General features: G+C 47.6%; 1 protein-coding gene across 1 annotated transcript in view; it reads left to right on the forward strand.

The window, feature by feature from the left end:
* LOC108941708 (neurobeachin-like) overlaps positions 1 to 22,189 on the forward strand; it is a 215,912-nt gene that overhangs the window by 162,092 nt on the left and 31,631 nt on the right. Inside the window, exons 41-44 of the mRNA XM_029255524.1 lie at positions 15,501 to 15,618; positions 15,718 to 15,820; positions 17,046 to 17,161; positions 19,640 to 19,752. Coding sequence (XP_029111357.1) covers positions 15,501 to 15,618; positions 15,718 to 15,820; positions 17,046 to 17,161; positions 19,640 to 19,752 — 450 coding nt within the window. The remainder of the gene's footprint in view (positions 1 to 15,500; positions 15,619 to 15,717; positions 15,821 to 17,045; positions 17,162 to 19,639; positions 19,753 to 22,189) is intronic.

The following is a 22,189-nucleotide window of genomic DNA, read 5'->3' on the forward strand; positions in this document are numbered from 1 at the left end:
GGCAGCGATGTCGTCGTCGTCGTCGTTCTGCCTCGGAGGTGTATTCTCGAGACCTGAATATCATCTGCGAAGCCAAAAAAGAGGTATTCCACTGGAGGCCCTCCACATGTACAGCAGTATAACCAGCACACGTCACTGGAGAAGCTGGTGCCCGGGCTCATTAGGAGCTACCTGGGCTGCTAGCATCCTCTGCAGGAGCCCGATGAAAGAGGGCTGCTATGAATATCTGCCCTTAGGCTCCCTTCTGCTCCGGAGCAGCCCTCGGTCCCCTAAAACTTCTCCTTCCGACAGCCTCAATAATTCAACATTCAGGCCATCGTGGGATAAGTTGGTGAGCTACAGTTGGAGAGATGTGGGCGGGGTGAGCCTACTTACGTTGTCTGTTCTCTAGCTGGAAGTCTAGCGGCCAAGATGCTTGCACACGAGATGGAGAAAGAAAACCTTGGGAGCCTCGTGAATGTGCTTTCTTATCTAGATGCAACTTGCATCATTTTATCGCTGTTCAGTTGCTGGGTTTTTTCTTTCTTTTGGCAGAGCCCTTGGAGGCATCCACTGGGGGGAGGGAGGATTGGGCAGTGCGGGGGGGGAGGGGGGTGAACGCTGGTGTCGACACCGTCTAACGAAGGGAGGGATTAGGCGTTTACAGGAGCCGTCATACGGTGGGTCGGACGCTGGAGAGACGCTTCCGCGCCGCCACGTAATGGATGATTGACGGGGACGGTGGGTGGGGCGGGGGGGGTCCTGACGCCTGCCGTGCTTTGCCGCTGCTCCCCTTGATCACGTTTCCCTTCTCATGTGCGGAGCATGAGGGAGATCCGGATGGGGGGGGGGGGGGGGGGGGCGCCTCCTGTCCTTCCATTACCTCATCTGCACATTCAAGACATTTTTTTTTTTTTTGTTTGCTTATTTGTGAAACCTTTTTTTTTTTTTGTCGTCTATGAAGCTCCTGCGCCTCCATCTCTCTCTCTCTCTCTCTCTCATTCGCACCTTCTCCCCTTCATCTCACTCCGTCTTTTCCTCCTCTGTTTGCCTTGGGGCGATGAACTAATTTCAGGTTCTATAATTATGGCTTGTTGTACACCTGTCTGCTACGAATGCATCCCCGTCCTCCATCTTCCCCTGCTTAATTAGACATCGTCCTAATTGTTGTTATTGTGGTGTTTTCCGTAATTAACGTGATTGATGGCGTTGTCAGAGGAGATTTCTGCCTCTGCTCCGTTTTCGAAGGGGAGGGAGGCGTAGGTGGGCTGGTTTCTCCCGCACCGATCGGCCAGGAGACCCCCTCCGAGAGTGACCTGTCCACCCTCCGCCCTTCAGAGCATCAGCAGTCCTCGCAGGCTCTAGGGCGACGTCAGGGAGCCTCCTGAGCGCTGAATGGGCGCTACGTTTGCACGGCAGTGAAAAGCCACACAATGGCTCGCCCTCTGCTTTGTTCAGCCTTGCTGAGTTTTCCCTGTGAAATTAAAATCCCTCTGTCTTCAGCACAAAACAAAAGGCCACTTATATCTATTATTGTGTTTTTGTTTATTGGATTCCTCCGCAACTATGTTGTTTTCCCCCGATTTGTGCCGTTTCTCACATGAAAAACGTCCCCCCCCCCCCCTGCCGATACAGCGGTTTTAGCTGGAAAGGGCGAGAGGCTGCCGGCAGAAACAAAGGGAAGGAAAATCTCCGCGGAATGAGCCGCAACTACTCACAATCCAATTAGGAGATTAATAAGGGTCAAGTTAAGGGGCTTTGCTGGGGGTTTGGTGCACCAGAGGGGTGGGGAGGAGAGAAAATGAGTGGGGCTTGGGCTGGCAGAAAGCGACCGATTTTCGTGTGTGTGTGTGTGTAGGGTTTTCGGGGAGGCTTTGGCGCTTCAAGTGGCATGGCTGAGTTTCAGGTGAGCCCCAGGCCTTCACCTGCATCGTCTTCGTTGTTGATCGCGCTCTGATTTTGGGAGGCTTCCCGAACCCTGACGTGCGGACCGGAAATCTCCACCCTTCCTTTCGGCGCCTTTGTTTTTCGCGCCGCCTCGTCTGTCCAAGCGGCCCGTTCGCCGCTCTGTACGTTTAACAGAATATTGTCACGGTCCTCCATGCGCGCTACGCGCGTGCTTCACTGCGTGAGCATGCAGTAAAAAAAAATGTGCGAACGGTTACGCGTACATATTTGTGCGCTGGCATACACGCGATGCTGCTGTTTTGATTAGATAATTTTCTGCCTTGTTAAGATTTCTATTGTTTATCTCAGAATCCTTATCTCAAGCCCTGCCATCGATCGGGATGTGAAATAAACAGGACGTTACATTTGTAAGATCTGTTCACGTGTTCCTCAGATGAATGTAACAAGTGTCAAATATGTGTGAATCGCACATATTTCCATCTCTTTTTTTTTTTTTTTTTTTTTTTTTTTCTGTTTCGACCACCGGAGAATTTCAGGTGGTGTTGCGCAAGACTTCTGGGTGTCTAAAGGCAGAGCGAGTTCCGAACATCTCTCCCGATCAAAGTGTGGACAGAGGGAGCGTTGGAGGGTGGTTGGCCACTGCTTTGTTGGTTCCTTGGCATGGCAAGGAGCTTTGAGTGTCCGACGGCCGTTTAACTCCGCATGGCCCCCTTTTTGGGTGGGAGACACTACTTAGTCCCTCCCGGATGCTGTTAAAGTCTGCAATTACGATTCATGCGTTCCTAGCGTTCCTTTGAACGTATGGGGGGCCTGATCATCCCCGTGATCTCCCTCCTCCGTTTGTCTAGACCATTTTTTTTCTCGGGGGTACACTCCAGCAAACCTTGACGTGCGTGTGTCGGCTGACTTTCATATTTTACAGCACGCTCTTCTAGGGTGGAGGGGCGAAAAGACCGAGGCCGAAGCTCACGTAGACGGAGCAAGATTTATGGTCTCGAATCTTGTGCATTAGTTTTACCGGGGGGGGGGGGGGTTTCAAAAGCTCAAAGTGTTAAGTGAAACTTTTCGATTTTGGTAGCTGTTTGCCCTGCCCAGCTCTTCAGCAACAAGCTGTTGAGCGTTGTCAGGCATGTGGACGTGGCCCTAACGGAAAGCCAGAACACATTCAGACCGTTTCAAAGGGCGATTTTGGGGGGAGGAGGGGGACTCGGAGGGAGCGGACCACTTAATAGGTGCTTTGGTAATTTCTGAGTTTTCATTGCCTAATCCGATCTGAAAAGCCTGCAGGAAGAAAAGCAGCAAATGGCCCTCAGTGTTAATTTGATGTGACTCCTGTACAATGAGGGCGGCGGATCCCAAGAAGCACATTTTGTGGCTTACCCCCTTTCATCGTTCCCAGCCCTTAGAACCACAGGCCGAATGCTTCACCAAATGGGCCGTAAGCCTCTTCGGTATTCCCTTATTATGACGCCTTCGCTTAGACCGTTAGGGCTCGACACTGTAGCCGGAATCAGCGGCTCTACTAGAGCAGCATGATCTTTGGCATTTGGAAGAAGGGGCCACTTTTTCACCGTGCTCAGATCTTGTGGGCTAAGAGAAACTAGGCATGAGACGCACCGAGGTCTTGAGGACATTACTTGAAGCGCTTCTGATTCGATCTGCCTGTCATAAGAGAGTCACAAACAAAGCTTTGAAATCCAGTACCATGAAGGTACTAATGTTACAAAGTGAGGATGACAACTTCTCGCTCGAGCGTACGGCACCCTCCTTGCACTTCTACGTTTGGGGAAACTAGCCGAGTGGCAAATCACGTTGTTATTCCTTTGGGAATATGGTATAATGAAATTTCAGTTGTTTTCTAAGTCTTGTTTGCGTGAAAAAAATAATACGTGTGAATTTCTTAAATATTTAATTTGGTCTCTTACACAGTTCTCCTTCCCGCACCAAAAAAAAAAACCAATACAAGGGTCTTTAGAACCAATTAAAGTGTCCATATCTGTAATTTTATTCCAATGCCATCGTGTTAGATCTTGGATTTGAAATATTTAACGGATTTCAGAGCAAACAGATCTGTTCTTTCCGTGAGGAATAAATGGGGTCAGTAGATACCCAGAGTGCAGTGGGGCCGCATGAACGTGCTTGTTTCAGCTGGTTTTCAGAACATCCACAAGGAACAGGAGAAGGAGCTCATCTTGGTGTGATTAGGGCTTTGTCGGCATGGCTCCCTGATCGGTGCGTGCAGATTTCGAAAGCATATGTAGGGGAACTGCACTCTGCTGGAGCGCTTCCAGTTCAATGTCTGATTATTATTATTATTGCTACTACTACTATAATAACAATAATAATAATAATAGCAATAATGACAGGAACGAAACGGAAAAGAGATGTGAGGGTGTTTTTTCTGGTTTATTGAGTGTTGGGATAAGGTCTCCATCCTGACAGACTTGTGACAACAGGGACAACTGCCACAGTAGGCAGGTCGCTGACCCAGGGGAAAACAGCTTGCATTGATATGCTCTAATCCAGTGTAATTAGTCAAATCCCAGCAGGCCGAGCAGCTTGTCAGTGGCTGTCAGACTTGGCAGGCGTGGCTGTGGCCAGAGCCCTGGTGGAGTGATTCCCCGATGGCGGCAATCCCAACTTACAGTCCACATCCCTCATTTCCTAACAAAGGGAGAATGCATGGGGCCTTGCTGGCTCCCCACGCCGCCCACAGACCTTGTGCCCATCCATCCCGGTTTCTGCTGTTCCAGCTCTTTGCCCAGAGCAGCAGAGAAGAATCTCTTACGGTGAGAATGGCTGCAGTGCATTCGCAGTCCGTTCCGGTTGGCCTCAATTTCGAATAGTCAAAATGTACTAGATGGCATATAGTATAGGTAACCCCCCCCCCCCCCCCCCCCCCCCCCCCCCATTGAAGGTAATTAATTCCCGAAAAACCATTTCTGAGGCAAGTTCTCATAACTCAGACGTAATTACCACTACTTAAACATTTGCCTTTTAAATTATAATTTAACTCAGAACTGACACCAATTTATGCTAAAATCCAATCAAAATGAACACAGTTACTGTAGTAAACATTAGTTGTCATAACGCCACATAATAAGGGAGCTTTTTTGTCGTTAGTATCTACAACGCACTTAAATTTTCACCGAAAAAACCATACATGCGTATGATGCCTTGTGCTAATGTATCAGTTGAACATTTAACGCAAAAACGGAACAGTCGGGACAAAAGAAATCCATGAAAAGAACGCAGATGAATTCACACTTTGAACAAGATGCCATTATGTGGATAGTCCAAAAGGGGGATATTAATACCGACATTATAACAGGTAAACAGTGCTCGGTCCGGGTGGAGTTTCCATGATCTCCCACTGTTCACATGGGTTTGCTCACCCAGTCCAAAGACATGTGTTGCAGGGCAACTGCTGACTCTAAATGGCCCATAGTGTGTGAATGTGTGTGTATGTGTTACATTGCTCTGCTATACACATCGTTGAATGGCTGTAGGGAGTTCAATGCCGTCTATGGTATGGTGCGGTAAGTGCCGAGTCGAAGCCGACCCATAGCGGCCGCTCGCGTGGCTTCCAAGGCAAGTCAAGGGAGGGAACAGAGGTGGGTTGCCAGGTCCTTCCTCAGTGCTGTCTGTTTAGCATTATAAATCACCTTGGACAAAGGTGTCAACTAAATCCTACAGAATAATCATTGTACATGGCTTTGGAGAAAAGCATGTGCTTATGTATTGTGATTTAAAAAAAAAAAAAAACCAAAGACCTTCAAAAATGTATTGCTCATTAACTAAGCGTCATATGAACATGCGGTATGACCCGGTATGCGCATGTTTAATTGGACTGTGTGCTCACATGATATTGTGGAAGTGTTTTACGTTCTTTTTGGAATCACCTTGTATGTGAATAAATGGAAGTGCCTTATGCCGCTCAGCAGTCAGGAAGCGCACAAAATTTCACGTTTGGGTTTCCTAAATGCCCATCCTGGGTGTGTCCCCTCCCCCTCCAGCCTTATGCCCTATGTTGCCGGGTTGGGCTCCTGTTTGCCACGATTATGACTAAGACTGGAGGGGCAGGGGACACACCCGGGATGGGACGCCGGGCCGTCATAAGGCACCCCAAGCGGGACTCGAACCCCAGACCCACCAGAGGGCAGGCAGAGGCCAAACCCACCGCCCCACCGTGCTCTAAGCCAAAGTAGGGGACATTAAATAAAACTCCTGGTGAAGTCAAGTTCTCGTAACTTGAATGGACATATCTCGGGGTGCGACTGCACCGCGTGTTGTCTTACCCCCTACCCTCAACATTCACTGCTTAAGAGAGAGTGTGCAGAGTATTGTTATTAAAGCTTGCACCGGTAGTCGCCGCAACGCTACGAAGTGCTCCAAAGCCCTCCGATTTGTTTCCGCTCCCAGATTGAGCAGAAGCAGAATTCGTGACGGCGTTTGTAAATTCAAACACCATTAACAGCAGCGAAAGAGAAAATGCCAAAAGCTGAATAACACGAGAATTGCGAACTAAGTTCCGTACTCACGCCGCAGAATACTTTGAAATGAAGCATTGCTCTACTTAATGTTGTCACCAAGATTCATTGCGGAAGAGAGACATACGGCAGCTTGCGACGTGCGTGATGTTACCGTCTTTGGCTGAGGTTGATCAGGCAGGTGAGACGCGGGGTAGCTAATGCCATCCCTAATGCCGCACTCCATTGTGAGCGCGCACCACGCAAAGACGACGTAGGGTGTCTGACGGCGTAACGCTGCGCACACGCAACGCAGCCATTTTTGCATAGTTCAGGATTAGAAACGGTGAAAAGATTTAAAACTATATAATTACAAGGGGATAAAGTCCAAATTATCTCCCGCGCTCAACACCCAGATTACCGCCTCTCCCTATAAACCCCCACAGAGCCTCCCTACATCGGGGGAGGTGTTTAGCCATCAACGGAAAGGCTTCGTTAGCATAAACTGCCGCGCGCTCATTCCAGCATCCCGATAAGGTCCTGTTGTACCTTCTCTTTAGCTCAGAATGACTTGTGCTTTTGGCCATGACAGATAAATCAGGCTAATTCCACCTCTACGGCAAAAAAAAAGATTTTCCAGATTCCCGGAAGGTGTCACCCGCAATAATCCTCAAAGGCCATCCGTCGGAGAGGTTTGGGTGCGGGGGGATTGTTTGTGAGATGATAGTCCACTAACGACAGCGAAAATTATGCGACTGGGGTGGGAGACAAATCTGTAACGCATTATCAAGCAATTTCAGGTGAATAACAGGGATAAAGGGATAATGGATGAGGGTGTCATCACGGCGACAGCGCGGAGAGGAGAACTGAGGCAGAGGTCTGAGAGGCGAGATGAATTGGGGACAAGTGCGGTGCTCATCGCTCATCGGGGGCCACCCCCTGTACCCAATCCTCTCCGCTCCACCCCATCCTACTGGCACCCCTTGCAAACACAAGATGTTGAATTTAAAATGGTTGTATTTCTCCCTTGTCTGTGCGGTGGGCTTTATTAGCTGAGCCGGGAGCATTTCGGCCAGATCAACAGTCGACGGGCTCTTCCCCATGAAGAGCTATTAATGAAGCTTTTTTCTGGGTACGCACCCTGTGTCCTGGCCAGACCCCCACAACCTATTCCGCCCATTATTTTGTGTGTTTCTCTGAAAGTGTCTGTGTGTCTTCAGTGGCTTCAAATCTCGGAACATATGACTTGACTTCTTGGCTTAGCATATTGATGATTTATGCCTTTTACGTATGTGCCACTGGTGGAAGGCATCCTTATTGAGGTTGGTGATGTCCCGCCTGGACTGCTGCATCCCTCTCTTGTCTGGCCTTCCAGCTACTGCCATCAAACCTCTGCAGTTGATACAGAGCGTTGCTGCGCGAATTGTTTGACCTGCAGAAGCGATCCCACTTGTCTCCCCTCCTCGTCTCTCTGCATTGGCTTACTATAATTGCCCCGACTCTGGTTATGGCCTACAAAAACATCAATGGATCTGCTCCCCAATATCTAAAAGACCCGATCTCTCGCTACACCCCAACAAGACTGCTATGCTCCTCCATCTCTGCCAGCTTGGTGCTCCCAAGCGCAAAAGGTCCAAAAGCAAAAACACAAAGGTTTTCAGTTCTGGCTCCGATGTGGTGGAACGACCTCCCCATCTCACTCAGAACTGCTGAATCTCCCCTTGCATTTAAGGGTATTAAAACTCACCTCTTCCGGACTTACTTCTCCCATGATCTCTTAAGTCCATGTTAACGTGTAAATAACTCAATAACTTTGTGATTATAACTGCTGAATAACAGATAAACCTTTAGTTAGCTATGTGACGTACATTGGTTCGTATGGTGGAAAGTAACAAATTGACTGTGCTTTAGAATCGCACATCTGCATCCAAGTCTTTCTGTTGATGTAATTGCACTCATTGTATTATATACTTTGCTTTAGAGAAAAGCATCTACGAAATTAATGAATGTAAATGTAAGGCAGTACACCCTTCTGCTGGTATCAGAATCTAGTTTGTGTCTGAAATTAGCTGGTATGGCTGGGGTACAAATATCACAGAAATTACTTTTTTTTTTTTTTTTTTTTTTTTTTTTTTTTTTTTGGCGATATTTTAATTCATTCCATGATGAACGCAGGGACCCCAAAGATTCCCATCAGGCTGTTCGTATCGTCAAGTTTTGTAGGGCTGTACGAAAAGTGTGTACTTTGATGTAACCGAATGAGCGTGTTACGGATATCTTAGTAGCAGAGAGCAATTTTCAGTTTCATTTTTCAGTGTTACACGGAGACAGAAGTGAAATGTATATGAAAATAAAATTACACTCATCCCTCATGTAAAACGGTTCTGTACAAGGAAAAATCACCATAATGGCTTGTGAAAATACATACGCGCTGTACAAACGATTACTGGTAATACATGAATGAATGAAAACAGAATAACAAACAGCGAGCTAATAAAAAATAGTGCAGATAATGTAAAATGTCACTGTCACAAAAAATACCTTTTATTTTGATTTTCTAATTCCTTTTAGGTGACACATTTCTCATTCAATAAACAATTTTTTTTTCTCTTAGAAATGGCATTAGTTTGATGCCCTCCCAACAGAAATTTGAAAAACGGGGTAATTTCTCGGAACAAATTAACCATTAAGTGAGGGATCGCGTATATTTTTCGGCCTTATCAGTAATGCCGTTTTCCAGTCATTGCATTTGTATCTTCTTTTTTCCTGAAACCGTAATCACTGTTTGTAGGTATGAAGCTGAGGTTTTCACAACTGGTCTTCAATACAGAACCTCAGAAAGAAATGGCTTTAGTGCAGCCACAGACTTATATGCTAAGTGTCACCTGAAAAAATAAAGTTGACTATACATTTAGTAGCTTTCTTACGTAATTCTGAAAGTAAAGCTTACATGAAGGCAACAGGTAGAACCTTCACCTTTGACTCAAAGGACCCAGGTTCAAATCCCCTTCCCACTGGAATACCATTGATCGCTTATCCAAGATTACTAGCTGTACGAACGGGCAAATAGTTTTAAGCAGTGTACAAATCTAACGTTGTAAGTTGTTCTGGACAAATGCATCGGCTAAATAATGGTTAATATATTTTGAAAATGAATGCCGTCGTACTGAGCTGCAGTCAATGGCCTTGCTTACATCAAAAGTTTTGCACTTTCTCCTCATCCATGATGACACTTTGTGATATATTACCAGCGCATGTTGAAATATGTTAGTTGCTGGATTTCCAAGTGAACGTGCTATACTTCTTACAACATATTTAATCGCCAAAATAATTTAGTTGGAATTTATCCATTATTGATAACCGCTTGTCCCAGTGAAGGATTGTAGGGAGCAGTGTCTTATGCTGAAATGTGTTGTGTGAAACAACAAATTGTGTGGATAATTTAGTAGAAATAGAAGCAGTGGTGTGTCTGTACGGTATCGAACACAGGTTTTGACATTCACTTGATTTCTAAGTAGCTTGAATTTATGGGACTGTACTTATATGTACAAGTGACCGGGGTAAATGGTCCAAAGTGTGGACGCGCACCCCAAGAAACAGCCAGGAATCAGAGGAACGTTCAGCCCAGTAAAAGTTTCTCAGAGTAATTTTCTTTGTGACCGTAGAGCTTACGTTGCGCTAACGTGACACGTAATTTTAATGCAGCTCCCTTAAGCTAGGTGAACATAATTATTGAGCGCTTGTGTGTGAATAACATTGTAACGACCCGCGTTACTGGTTTAATGTAAATAGTTGCATTATGGGAAATAATGTTAAATGTGTGTGTAACCACTGGGGGCACTTACGGAGAAAATAATGGGGTGGCTGTGTACGCCGGTGTGTTTGGGGAGAGTCTGAGGGTGCTAGGTTGGCTGGCTGGCTGTAAGTGCAGGTCCTAGAGGAATGAGCTCCTTGGACTGAGAGCATCATTTCCCTTGTGCTGGTGTTTGAATAAATTGTTCGTAATGAACGCTGCCTCTGCGTCCTTCTTCGCCCCATCCAAACCCATGGTGCTGTGTGCCACAATATACTGTATTAAGGATTTTACATAAGGGCTATGTGAACTAATCGTATGTTAATGGATGCAATGTTAGTCCTTCATTGGCAGAGTTAGAGACTTTCTTATCGCTAACTTTAGCTAAATTCCGAAATAGGGCACCGGCTCCCCTTTCCCTCCTGCCGCTCCGCCTCGCCACGTCAGTTAGCTTGCTGTCGAAGCATGACCGTCGTCAATGGCGAGAGTCTCCTCCACAATAAGGGAAGACGCTGGAGAAAGGGAAACGAAATCCCTGCAACCCCGCTCAACCCACAACCCCCCACAGTTCTGTGTTTATAGACCGCGAACCCCCCGTTAATGCGCCTGAAACGCCTCTCGAGACATAAACATTATTGACAAACTTGGCTGGACATTTGAGGCAGGGATCTGCGGGCGCGCGTCATGCATATTCATCCATCCGCTGCGTGGGCTCCGGCAGAGCGCCCGCGCGGTGTCATCCCCGCCACACTCCGGCTGTGGCCCAAATGTGTTCTGACACTGATTATGCAAAGCTCCCCCCACCCCCCGGTACCTGCATTAGGGGGCCCGCTACTTTATTAGAGCCGAGATTGCGTAGAAACCGAAGGATGGCGCCTTTTTTTTTTTTTTTTCTCCTCCGGAATAATCTGAATGCATTTTTAATTCCCCCACCCCGCTGCCCCCACCTCCCAGCCGACAGCAGCACTTGTCACCGCAGAGGATCAGATGAAATGTGCGCTTTGATATTCAGGAACACTTTTCCCTTTAAAGTCTGAAAGAAACCTCTAAGGGATTACCGCTCCCAAACTCAAATGTTTAAATTCTCGGCATGGATCCTTCACACACTTTTGGATTCCTTTCAACAAAAAATATAGTGTTTTCTATGAATTTGTGCCTCGTGTGTGGATTTATAGGTCGTGCCCGTTTATGTCGGAGAAAACTTGCGAAAATGTACGAAGGCCTATTGCTCCGAGTAATTGGGCTTTTCGTAAGTAGCCCTGCCGCTGTGCTTCAGTGCTTTGTTGTATTATTTCAGAGGTTGGGTTTTGGTGGGAAAAGCTTGGTGCTGCATGGTCACGGACCCATGTGATGAGCCAGTCCCCCCCCCCGGTACCACAGCTTCACCCCTGGCAATAGATTCGGCTGACTGCATCGAACGTCCTGTCCCGTACGTAAGAGTGAAAGGCCGGCGTGTCGTCGGTCGCTACTGGGCTGGTGTCCCGGCACGGCTGATACAGGTCCCTGCGGTGCCAGATGCTGTTTGGCGCAGGTATCCAGGTAAGCTCGGTTAAACTGCACGCCGCTTGCAGCCGACAAACACGTCTGCTTCCTGCCTCCCATCAGGAGCTGAAGCACGTCCACGTTCTTTCGTGGCCCGCTTGCGTAGCCAGTCCCTTGACCACAACACGTTGTACTCTTGATGTCCAGTATTTAGTCTTCTGGATGAGAGACCCTCCGCGCTGTCCGCTGAGGGGACCGTCCTCGCTCCGGAAGTTAGGGTGGGCTGCCTCGAAATCCTCGCAGCCCCACGGCAGCCACAGTTTGCGCTCTTTTGTCGCGTTATTCACAGCGAGGCTTTGCTGCAGAAAGCTATTAGTGAAATCTAGGGGGAGCGCAGTGGAGGTAGTGAAGTAGCAGGTTGTCTCACTGTTTAACAGCCCCATATAAATATATCAGTCATGCCAGCTTGGGCTTGGCTGGAATCGTCTTAGAGCCCCGTTTCTGAGGAAATTTGACATGAAGAGGGATTGTCCTCACTTCAAATGGGAAGCAAATTGCATCTGAGGGAAAGTAATGGTGTCTTTTAAATTGATGCAGGCCTATCTCTATCCCCAGTACAGTACAGGGCTGCAAGGACCTCTCCCTGAGGAATATTAAAGAGGTTTCGGCCGCAGCACGGTGTCGTTTTTCTTTGCTTTAAAGACCAGCGCTTTTGACATGGCCGTTGTGTCTGTCGGTTGTGTGTGTGTGTGTGTGTGTGTACACGCACATGCCTAGGGGGAGTCGTAACGTATACACCAGTTTCACCCGTGACCGGCCGTCCTTGTCATGTGACAGTTGCTTTTCCCATCGGACGCTGCCCCGTCACAGTTTAGCCGTACGCCACGGTGCCCGCTCGGCTCTTGAAGGGTGGGAGGACAGAAGGCAGAGACCCCCACCCTCCAAAAGTGACATGACATTCTGGCCATGTGGGAGGGACCCGATTTTGCACGGAAGCACATGCACCAGAGGTTTAATTACCGTGCAGGAGCTGCCCCTTCCAATGGAAACAAAAGGCTGGGCTTGCTGGCCATCTCGGTCCCACCCCCCCCCCACCCCACCCCGGTCCCAGCCGCGACAGGCCGAGAGCGGGGCTGCGCTGGTCCTTTCCTGGTGGTGTGATTAGATTGGGGCCGAAGCCTCCAGCTGGCAGGCCTGTCTGTGACTCGAGGCGGCCGTCCCCTGCGCTCGTCACTGGCTGACACCCTTGACAGGCGAGGGATAGCTCCGCCAGACAGGTTCATTAAACGGCATCTTTTACAGCTGGGCCTCAAACAATGAGGCTCATGGTTTTTTTTTTTTTTTTTGTCAACCCTCTTCTCACCAATCTGGAAGGGTTCCCTGTTTGTTGGTTTAAACCACGTCTTTGTTATTTTGACAAATTTTGATGTGAACTCCGAACATTAGGCTTTTTTCCCCCCCCTTCATTTCCTGCTCCTCTGTCCTTAATTTGCCTTTAATCCTGTGCTTTGCCCCACACCTTAAAAATCCTGCAGCAGGGGCAGGTGAGTGAGGAGAGGGAATAGCATGCATATTCACATAGCCATTCTGAGGTTTAACTTCTGCCTGGATTATTAAAGCGTGTATGTTAGTCATTATAGTGCTGCTGTCATTAGGTCTTCAGAGCCTTATCCATGTTTCTTTATGCACAATGGAACCAATGTCGGCATGTGGTTGTATTTAATTTTCTAAATGGATGTAGGTAGTTGTAGATATACCTCCTAAATTACAGCACAAGTCCTAATGGGAATGATATAATTGGAAAAATCGCTTGTAATGGCGACAATATGAGCAAAGCAGTTTTTTTTTATGTTGGCGCTTTTGTTTTGACAGCCGTTTTAAATTACCTGTCAAACATTCTGTAATATTTGGTGCCAGTAATAGATTTGTTCAAAAGAAAAATGGGTTATGAGATGCATGCGCTAATAATCCAAAGGCAGCGGGAGAAGAGTGGTTGACCAAATGGAACTTATGACCAGAGGGCTACAGGTTGATGTCCAATGCATGGATCCTGCGTAGAACCCCGTATTCTTATACAGTCCGGTAAACCCAAATTTATTTCAGAAAAATATCTCTTTTGGAAAACACTTCAAGCCAAAACAATAACTTTTTTTTTTTTGTTTGTTTTACCCATTTATATAGTTAGAGTTTTTGCTGAACCAAAGTACTTATCTTAACGTTGCTGCAGCGGGACATTTCCTGGAAACTGAAAACAAACTATAGTAAAATCACAACCTTTTTCTATCTCACATAAATGGATACTGAGCGCTGATTGTCTGTGTCTTCTGCTGTCTTTGAGTTTTCCCAATTTCTCTTTGAGAACACAGCTTTCGGCACAGAATCCATCGCACAGTGGGTTACGGCGGACTGAGCCCACCAGAATCCGATATTCAGCTCGGTTTCCTTCCACTTTATTCCGTTTGAAAATCTGGTCGTCCGGTGTAGCTGAACGTGACCTGAATGGAGGTGCATATCTCCTGTGTATGTTCTCCTGTGCTCTCACACAGGTAACAATACATATTTTTACACTTGATGCCCTTATAATAATCTGGAATGCGCACGTCATATTTTGAGTATGCGGATAACAACGTAGATGTTGACTCAAGAACCATGGATTCATATTCGAGAAGCCCCTTTGTTCCAGCATGTGAAGCCCCCTGCCCTTTGGCTTTTTGACCCATCCCGATGCTGACGTTAACCTCTTCTCGTTCCACTGCCTGTCGCCATGACAACTGCTGGAACTGGGGATGCTGAGGTGCTAGGTGGGGCATTGCAGAGAGGAGAGGTGCAGGTAACTGTGCTGGGATATGAATACAACGTTCCGACATAATCCAGTTTTAATTGAGCTCCAGGGATCCGACTGTAGCAGAGGGATGGGGGGAGGCTATTCCTGGGAGAAATTAGCACGGCCTAGCCTGCGATGAGCTCCAACAGGCTGTCACCACTTCAGACGAGTATTAGCATTGGACCTGACCTTCCCCGAAGTAACATCTCACTCCCTGCTTCCCTGTTTCCTGCAGAAAGCTGGGGGAAGGGGTGGTGTGGGTAGGGGGGGGACTGTCTATCACACCTTCCTCGTCGAGTTTGAAAAGTGCGAGTGTGACCCAAGGACTTTCTCGCATGCTTCTCTCTGCATCAGGCCGAGAAGGAGGTAAATGTTCTCACGTGTCACCGAAAGGCATTCGGGTCTCCCTCAGCTGCCCTTCAGTCAGTACCCGGTGGAGGTGGAGCTCTCGAAAGTTGCCCCCCGACTGGCCTCCGCAGTGTGTGTGTTTGCACGTGTGAGGGCCTCGGAGTTGGCTGCCCCTACAGGGAACGTATTTGACGAGACAAGAACTGTGTGGTAAAAACCAAGTTTCTTTTAGTAATAGACCAAAATAAAAATTGTTACCTTGTTGGAACTCTGGCAACCCAAACACACCCCAGCAGCACATGCACACCCTATACACACACAGGTCGCTCTTGTAAGCGGTGTTGCAGTGAGGGCCGTTGTGTGGGTACCTGCTTCACAGAGTCAAACACTAAAACCTCACTAAAGACTCCATTTGCTGGAATCATCAAAAGTAACGTTTATCAATTTTTTTCTCCCCCCCTCACTTGAGTTCCACCTAATTACAGTATTTCAGTGTTTTCGTTTCTTCCTCACAACTCTCCTTCCTCCCTCTCTTCCATCCTCGTGTCCTTCAGTTTCTTACTCTCGCTCTCTGCTCGCCCCGTCAGGTCATTTTAACACGCTTTTTTTTTTTTTTTTTTTTCCTTTCTCTGTGCTTGTCGTGATGGCTGTGAGGTGTACTCACACATTTGCTTTCTTGTCATGCTCGTTGTGTCAGGTCTTGGCATACACTGAAGGCCTGCATGGAAAATGGATGTTCAGCGAGATCCGTGCCGTCTTCGCCAGGCGCTACCTACTGCAGAACACTGGCCTGGAAGTCTTCATGGCCAACCGAAGTAAAGTCCCTCGCTTACTTTACTCACTTGGCTGGCAATCAGAGTACACCCTATGCCAGTAACAGCGGTCTTACTGTGCCCTGTCATTTATCTCCACAGCTTCGGTCATGTTCAACTTCCCCGACCAAGCCACAGTCAAGAAAGTGGTATACGGTTTACCCCGAGTAGGGGTCGGCACCAGCTACGGTCTGCCACAAGCAAGGTGAGATGGTTTTCGGGAAAAAAAAAAAGACAGTGGGTACCATCGTGTTTAAGGACAAGGACTGCAACTGAAATCCTCCTGCTTGTAGGTTCTTACCCCAGTCTCATCCATTAAAGTACCCTACTTGGGGTACCCAGTAGTAATACACACCCTGACTGAAACCGCTTGTCCCAAGCGGGGTCACGGCAAACCAGAGCCTAACCCAGCAACACAGGGGGGAGGGGACACACCCAGGACGGGACGCCAGTCCGTCGCAAGGCACCCCCAGCACGACTCGAACCCCAGATCCACTGGAGAGCAAGACCCGGTCAAACCCATTGCGCCCCCATCAGTAGTGATAATGTTAAGTGATTTTCTCACAGGATCTTGTACGTAAATGAACAAAACTATTTACCATACATTACGTTATAAAGCATAGACCCTAATGGTACACAAATAATTTTGCTGAAGGACACATTCATAGTGTCATTTTTGAAAGTAAAACCTGCAGCAAATGGATTTCAGAGCCACATCTGTATCCACTATGTCTCCTGCTGTCTCCTTGGTGTTGTGTGTCCGTTTTTTTTTCTTTTTTTTCCCCTCCCAAACAGGCGGCCAGCAGTATTCTGTGCGGTGCTGTGTGTTTCTGTTGCCCTTGTGTCCGACAGACAGTAGAACTCCCTCTGCTCTTGTCACTGGAGTGAGTGGCCATTGACCCTGGCTGAACCGCTCTCATTCTCTGCTTGAAAACTCTATAGCAGGACTTGCTGCCAGGCGTCTGGCCTCAGGGAGAGTGGCTGATGCTCTATGGTGGCGGCGTTAAGCCTGCAGCATAATGAAATGCAGAAAGTGGACATTCACTTTTCAAAAAAAGTCCACACTTTCTTTATATTTCACCTTAAAGCAAGTAGCAGACCATCTGGATAGGCATGGATTTTAGAAATGGCCTCTTCTTTCGTCTTTTGATAAACTATTTCGAGGCTAAGAGCTTCTTTTACTGGGCCAAACTGAGCAGTTCAGTCAGTCATCTCTGCAGGTGTACATGTGGATGACAGAGATTTTAAATGATCTGTTCCTTCAGCTTACTGTATGACTCTTTTATCATCTCAAGTCTTCTGCTTTTCTCAAGGATACAATACCAGATCGCTTCCCAGGACTCGAACGTACAAACCTTAAGCTGGGTGTGCAGGCCGTGGACCTTTGCGCAATCCCAAGGGCTGACTCTAGGTGTGTCTGTGGTTTTCAGGCGAATCTCCTTGGCCACACCCCGGCAGCTCTTCAAATCCTCCAATATGACCCAGCGCTGGCAAAGGAGGGAGATCTCCAACTTCGAGTACCTCATGTTCCTCAACACCATTGCAGGTGAATGCTCCCCAACTGCTATGTTATTATCCTTGGCCACATTCACAGGGAGAACAGGATTGCCATGAAATGCTACATCCTACTTTGTCAGAAGATCATTCCTCTCATATTATTATTGTCACCGGCCTGAACGCTAGGAGCTCCCCTGTTTACGTTTGGGCCACCGGGAGAGTTTGGAGATATTTTCTGTCTTGCTTAAGAACTGGAGTTGTTCAAGTGTGACTGAATTTCACTTATTACGATAGTGACTCATTACTTCATCGTAAATAAGGCTGAGATTCTATGGTCTACCAAAGCACCCTCAAAACTGTTTTCCCTCTGTTTCAGTACCTGTTTACTCGTTCAAGGCTATTATGAAATATATTAATTTTCTCTGTAATTGTTTATTTGAATTTGGGTTTTTTTTTTTTTTCCTCTTTCATTTTTGCTTCTGTTGTTGGAATGGGTAATTAATCATTGGGCCTAAAATCTCCTAATTGGCAGGTTTTTATTTGAGTTTCCATGGCAACAGTGACTGTATTCCTGCCCTGAGCGGTGCCAACGTTCGCCACACTATCATACATAGTTCCATTGTCTCTCCTGCTTTATGGCGCACTGTCAGCTGTGTGGGTTTAGGGAAGAATGTGAATGCAATGGAAACTTATGAAGGATCCTCGCTAATGACCCTGGCTGTCAGCCGTTGTCAGGACGGCAGGCGGCAGGGGTGCTAACGTGTCGGCAGTGGCGCTCTAATTAAACTCCACTTCACCGCCATTAGCTTTAACAGTGCCTGTCGCCATCTTTGCCGTTGTCAGCCCCCCCACCACCACCACCAGCACCTCTAAAGCTACTCTGAGGTCCTCCTCATTAGCCTATTTAATTAATCTTCCCTATATGAACACTGCTCAGAGCTACAGTATTTGCTTGCAGCTCCGTGAACGCAGCTGGGGTTCCTCGCACCTTCAGGGCTGCACTCAAGGAAGTGGTGCCTTCTGGACTTTCTGCCGAGAGCCCCGCCATGTTGACAGAACTACAGCCAGCCATGAGGTCACTTTTAACAGGCTGAAGGCATGTCAGCTTTGGCAAAGCTGATGCAAGACATAGCAAGAGTCTGGCATGTGACCCTCAAAAATACATAACCATATGTAGAAGAGCAGTGGAATTTATTGTATTCAAATCTCTATTTGTCTGTAGATATTTTTTTTTATTTATAAACATATATGATGCATATAAATTATACAGGAGTAACAAAATAACAAACACCACGTGAAAAAGACATTTAATTTTAGTTAACTAAATAAAGTTAACAAGCAACTAAATCACAGTCACAAAGGCAGCTGCAAAGGTGAGTCGTTTTAGGGTTATTCCTAATTAGCACTCAATATGCGTTTTCAAAGCAACATGAGACAGCTGACAGAGTTCCAGGAAAGCCGAATAGTTGGTGCCCAAATTCCAGATACATCTGTCACAAAAACTGCAAAATTATTTAATGTGTCAAGAGAGATAAGTCTCAAAAATAACATGAGCATACAACATGGACAATCTGCACTGGCAAAGAGGAACAGTGGTCACAAGTCGAAGTTCATCGACACGGACAGACCGACGCTTAACCGGATAGTTGCCAACTGCTTCAAAAGTGTAGCCTCAAAAATTACCACATAATTGAATCAACACCTTCGTGACCCAGCATCAACAAAACTTAAATGTCACGAGCTCTACAAAGCTTAAATTTACAGCACGGTCCCCATTCAGAAACCACTTGTTTCTAAGGCCAACACAAAGACATAACCTGGTGTGAGGAGCACTGGACCGCTGGGCATTGGGAAAAGCAATATGCGAATGAGTCATGTTTCACCTTATTTCCTATGTCTGGACAGGTTTACATTAGGAGAAAGCCAAGGACTGTGTGCTTTTGACTTTTAGCTGCAAGTGAATATCACACACTTGTTTCTGAGAGTGATTGAGTGAATATTTTTTCGTAGATAGGCCATTCCCTCTCCCCAGTTTACTGGCATATCTCAGTTATAGTTGCATTTTCAGTGACAGATTCTACCATCTGAAACCCATCTTCCCTTAATACAAAAAGGGGAAAATAAAACGTGGAGAGAGGTTGAGCGCAACATCTGGCATCTCTCAGCACAGCTGTGCGCGGGCACTGTCACAAAGACAGACAAGAGTCTCCATGGTTACGAGCACCCAAGAGCGAGGACCCCGGAACATGGTGTTGGGCTTCTGGAGGAATCTTCTGAAACGAGAAAAGCTTTAATTTGCAATGCTTTCTAACTGTGTCCTCACAGTGAGGGAGAACTCCAGTAAAACCCCAAAACTCACAGGGACTGATTGGGACAGACACATTAACCCACACGTTAATGTTTTTGGAAAAGTCTGGAGGAGCTATAAAGGCACCTGAGGATCCACCCTATGTACCACGCTGACCTCTCTCCACCTTCTTGGTGCCCCACCTCATCTCACACAGTATTCCTTTTCTCCACTCCACAGGGAGGACATACAATGACCTGAACCAGTATCCCATCTTTCCCTGGGTCCTCACCAACTATGAGTCAGAGGAGTTGGACCTCACCCTACCTGGCAACTTCAGAGACCTCTCAAAGGTATCATGTCACACTTCTGGGAGGGCTTGGAAACTTCTCTGGTGGAGGTGCGGTAGGGAGGGGGCAAGGATGCCAGTCTGGTCTGCTAGTTGGCTGGTGGCTGGTGAGTCTTCATTATTAAGTTCTGCACTGGAAAATAATACCATACCTGAATAAAAATAAGGCAGATATTTACAAACTGTGCTCTGGATTGAACACTTGACCCAAAAAGGGGAAGTAGACAAAATGACAAACTGGATGAAATAACACTTGACATTTGACATTGAGGATGCCTGTTCTTTTACAGCTGACAGAGGTCTGCACTGAAAAAATAACTAAAGAAAATAGGAAAAAAGCGTTAACTATTAAACATTGTATCCTATCTACCCAACAGACTTACTAACACGGAGCGTTTCAAACCCAAATTGGTCTTATGTCCATCCATTTTGACAGTGTTCGGCGAAAGGACACAAAAAAGGCCACACTTCTTCCTTCTGCCTCTTCTCGGTCAAACGGGGATGTTCTCCTCACATAGGCCTGCTGGGCTTTAGGACCAGACCAATAAGTTGAGCAGCCTTAGTATTTGGCGGCCTCTGAAGAAGCACACAGGAGATGAGCAGAGCGCCCCGTCCCCACCACCTTCACTCCCCACTCACAGTGGGGCTCATGCTGAATAGTTCAAACGGAGGGAATGCTGGGAGACGTGCCCGATGCTGAGGTCTTTTTGGGCTGTGAACCACACTGGCATGCTTTGGCCCCCGGCCCCTCCCCAAGAAACGCAGTGACCTGAAAACAACCACATTCCTGCCCGAACTGTGCGCTTCCCCCTCTCTTTCTCTCCATTTCTCATTTCCCTCTCTCTCTAAAAGCCCCATCCTGTGGACGCGGCCCCGCTCGTTATTCTTAAGAGATTTTAATCCCGTTTTTTGCTGATGGCCGGTCTGGAAAAGTTTTCCTCGGAGTACGACTTGAACATGTAAACACTTCACAGAGGACTCGAGAGAGCAGCGTTCCTGTCCTTGCTGAGGTCAAAGGAGCACTGGGGACGTCTCGGCGCTCTTGTGTCTCCCTCGACAGAAAGACGCACCTTTTCGCTGGAGTCTCTCCACGGCTCCGTTTTAAAGCTCGCCGGAATGTCCTGTTCCTGCCTTGTGCTCCTGTCCTGCTGCGGTTCTGCCCTGCCCTGGAATGGTTGTGTCTTTGTGTGAGGAGGAGGGGGAGCTGAGTCCAACCTCTGGCCCTGGAGAGACAGTTATGTATTGTAATGTATTCCTGGAACATCCTGCCATGCTGTTTACAGCTTGGAGCTGCCTTCATTAGCAGGAGTTCATGGGCCCTACTCCTCCTGACAGCTGTCCTTGGGGCCCTGGGCCTCTGCCCCCCGAAGATCACAGCTGCTAGAGTTGGAAGGGACAGTATCCCCTGGGCCTCCTGGCTTGCACCTGATGCATTTATCAAGAGCGACTTGTTTCACATACAGATTTGCGCTATGCTTACTTTTTCAGCAGAGCGTGGTAATCACGGTGAAAATGAGTGGCCAACGCCGCTTATATGTACGGCGGTAGGTCATTGCGCCTCGGGATTCGAAGCAGCGTGAGAAACCTATCCGGGGACCCTGACGCTCTTGCTGACTCACGCGAACGAACTCGGAGCCTGACACGCGAGCGGGATGCCCGGAGGGTGGACGAGGCAGCGGGTGCAGCGGGTCACGTGACCGCAGAACAGGAAGCAGCCCGCAGGGGGAGCGGTAGCCAGTGTCCCTGGCCTCCGATGCGATCGTTTCGCATTGTTTGGATCCTCTGAAGTGCGAAAGACAGATATGTGCCTTCGCACTTTTCACACACCCACACACCTGCGGTGAAGCTTCTCGCTGAGCGCTCAGCCAGGCGTGAAAACACGCGACCCAAATACAGGCCCCGCCCCCCACGCTCTCGCATGTGCACGGAGTCAGCTGCGCATATTTCCACGGCAGGGCCCTTAATATGTCAAAATCGTTTCTTGTTAGACAAATACTTTCTGAAATGATCATTTTCTTTTGATTGGCAGGCGGTTGGGTGAACAGGAAGCTGTCTCTGTGACGGCTGTTAATTGGCGGAGTGTGAGCGAACTAGTTGGTGTGTTACTCATCCGCTTGGGCCATGCACAGTTCGGCGCTGCGAGCAGGTTTCCGTCGTTACTCTACCCTGACATCTTTTCGCTCCACTGACGGGACATTATATATGTATCTGTCAACACACATCTCGCAATGATCAACTCAAACCGACGAAAGGCAGCAAAAGTAATTATTGGAAACGTATGACTGCGCTGAGGCCCTAAGCACCGTCATTCAGCGCGGAACCTGTCGAAGAAAGGTGGAATGTTGAGGTCAAACATCAGTGTATTTCCAGCGTTTGAAATCTCACGAACGATTATGTTTTGCCCTACGGGGAGATCGATGCCCATACCTGCGGGCTCGGCG

This window comes from Scleropages formosus, chromosome 10 (genome assembly GCF_900964775.1).
Source record: "Scleropages formosus chromosome 10, fSclFor1.1, whole genome shotgun sequence".
NCBI lineage: Eukaryota > Metazoa > Chordata > Actinopteri > Osteoglossiformes > Osteoglossidae > Scleropages > Scleropages formosus.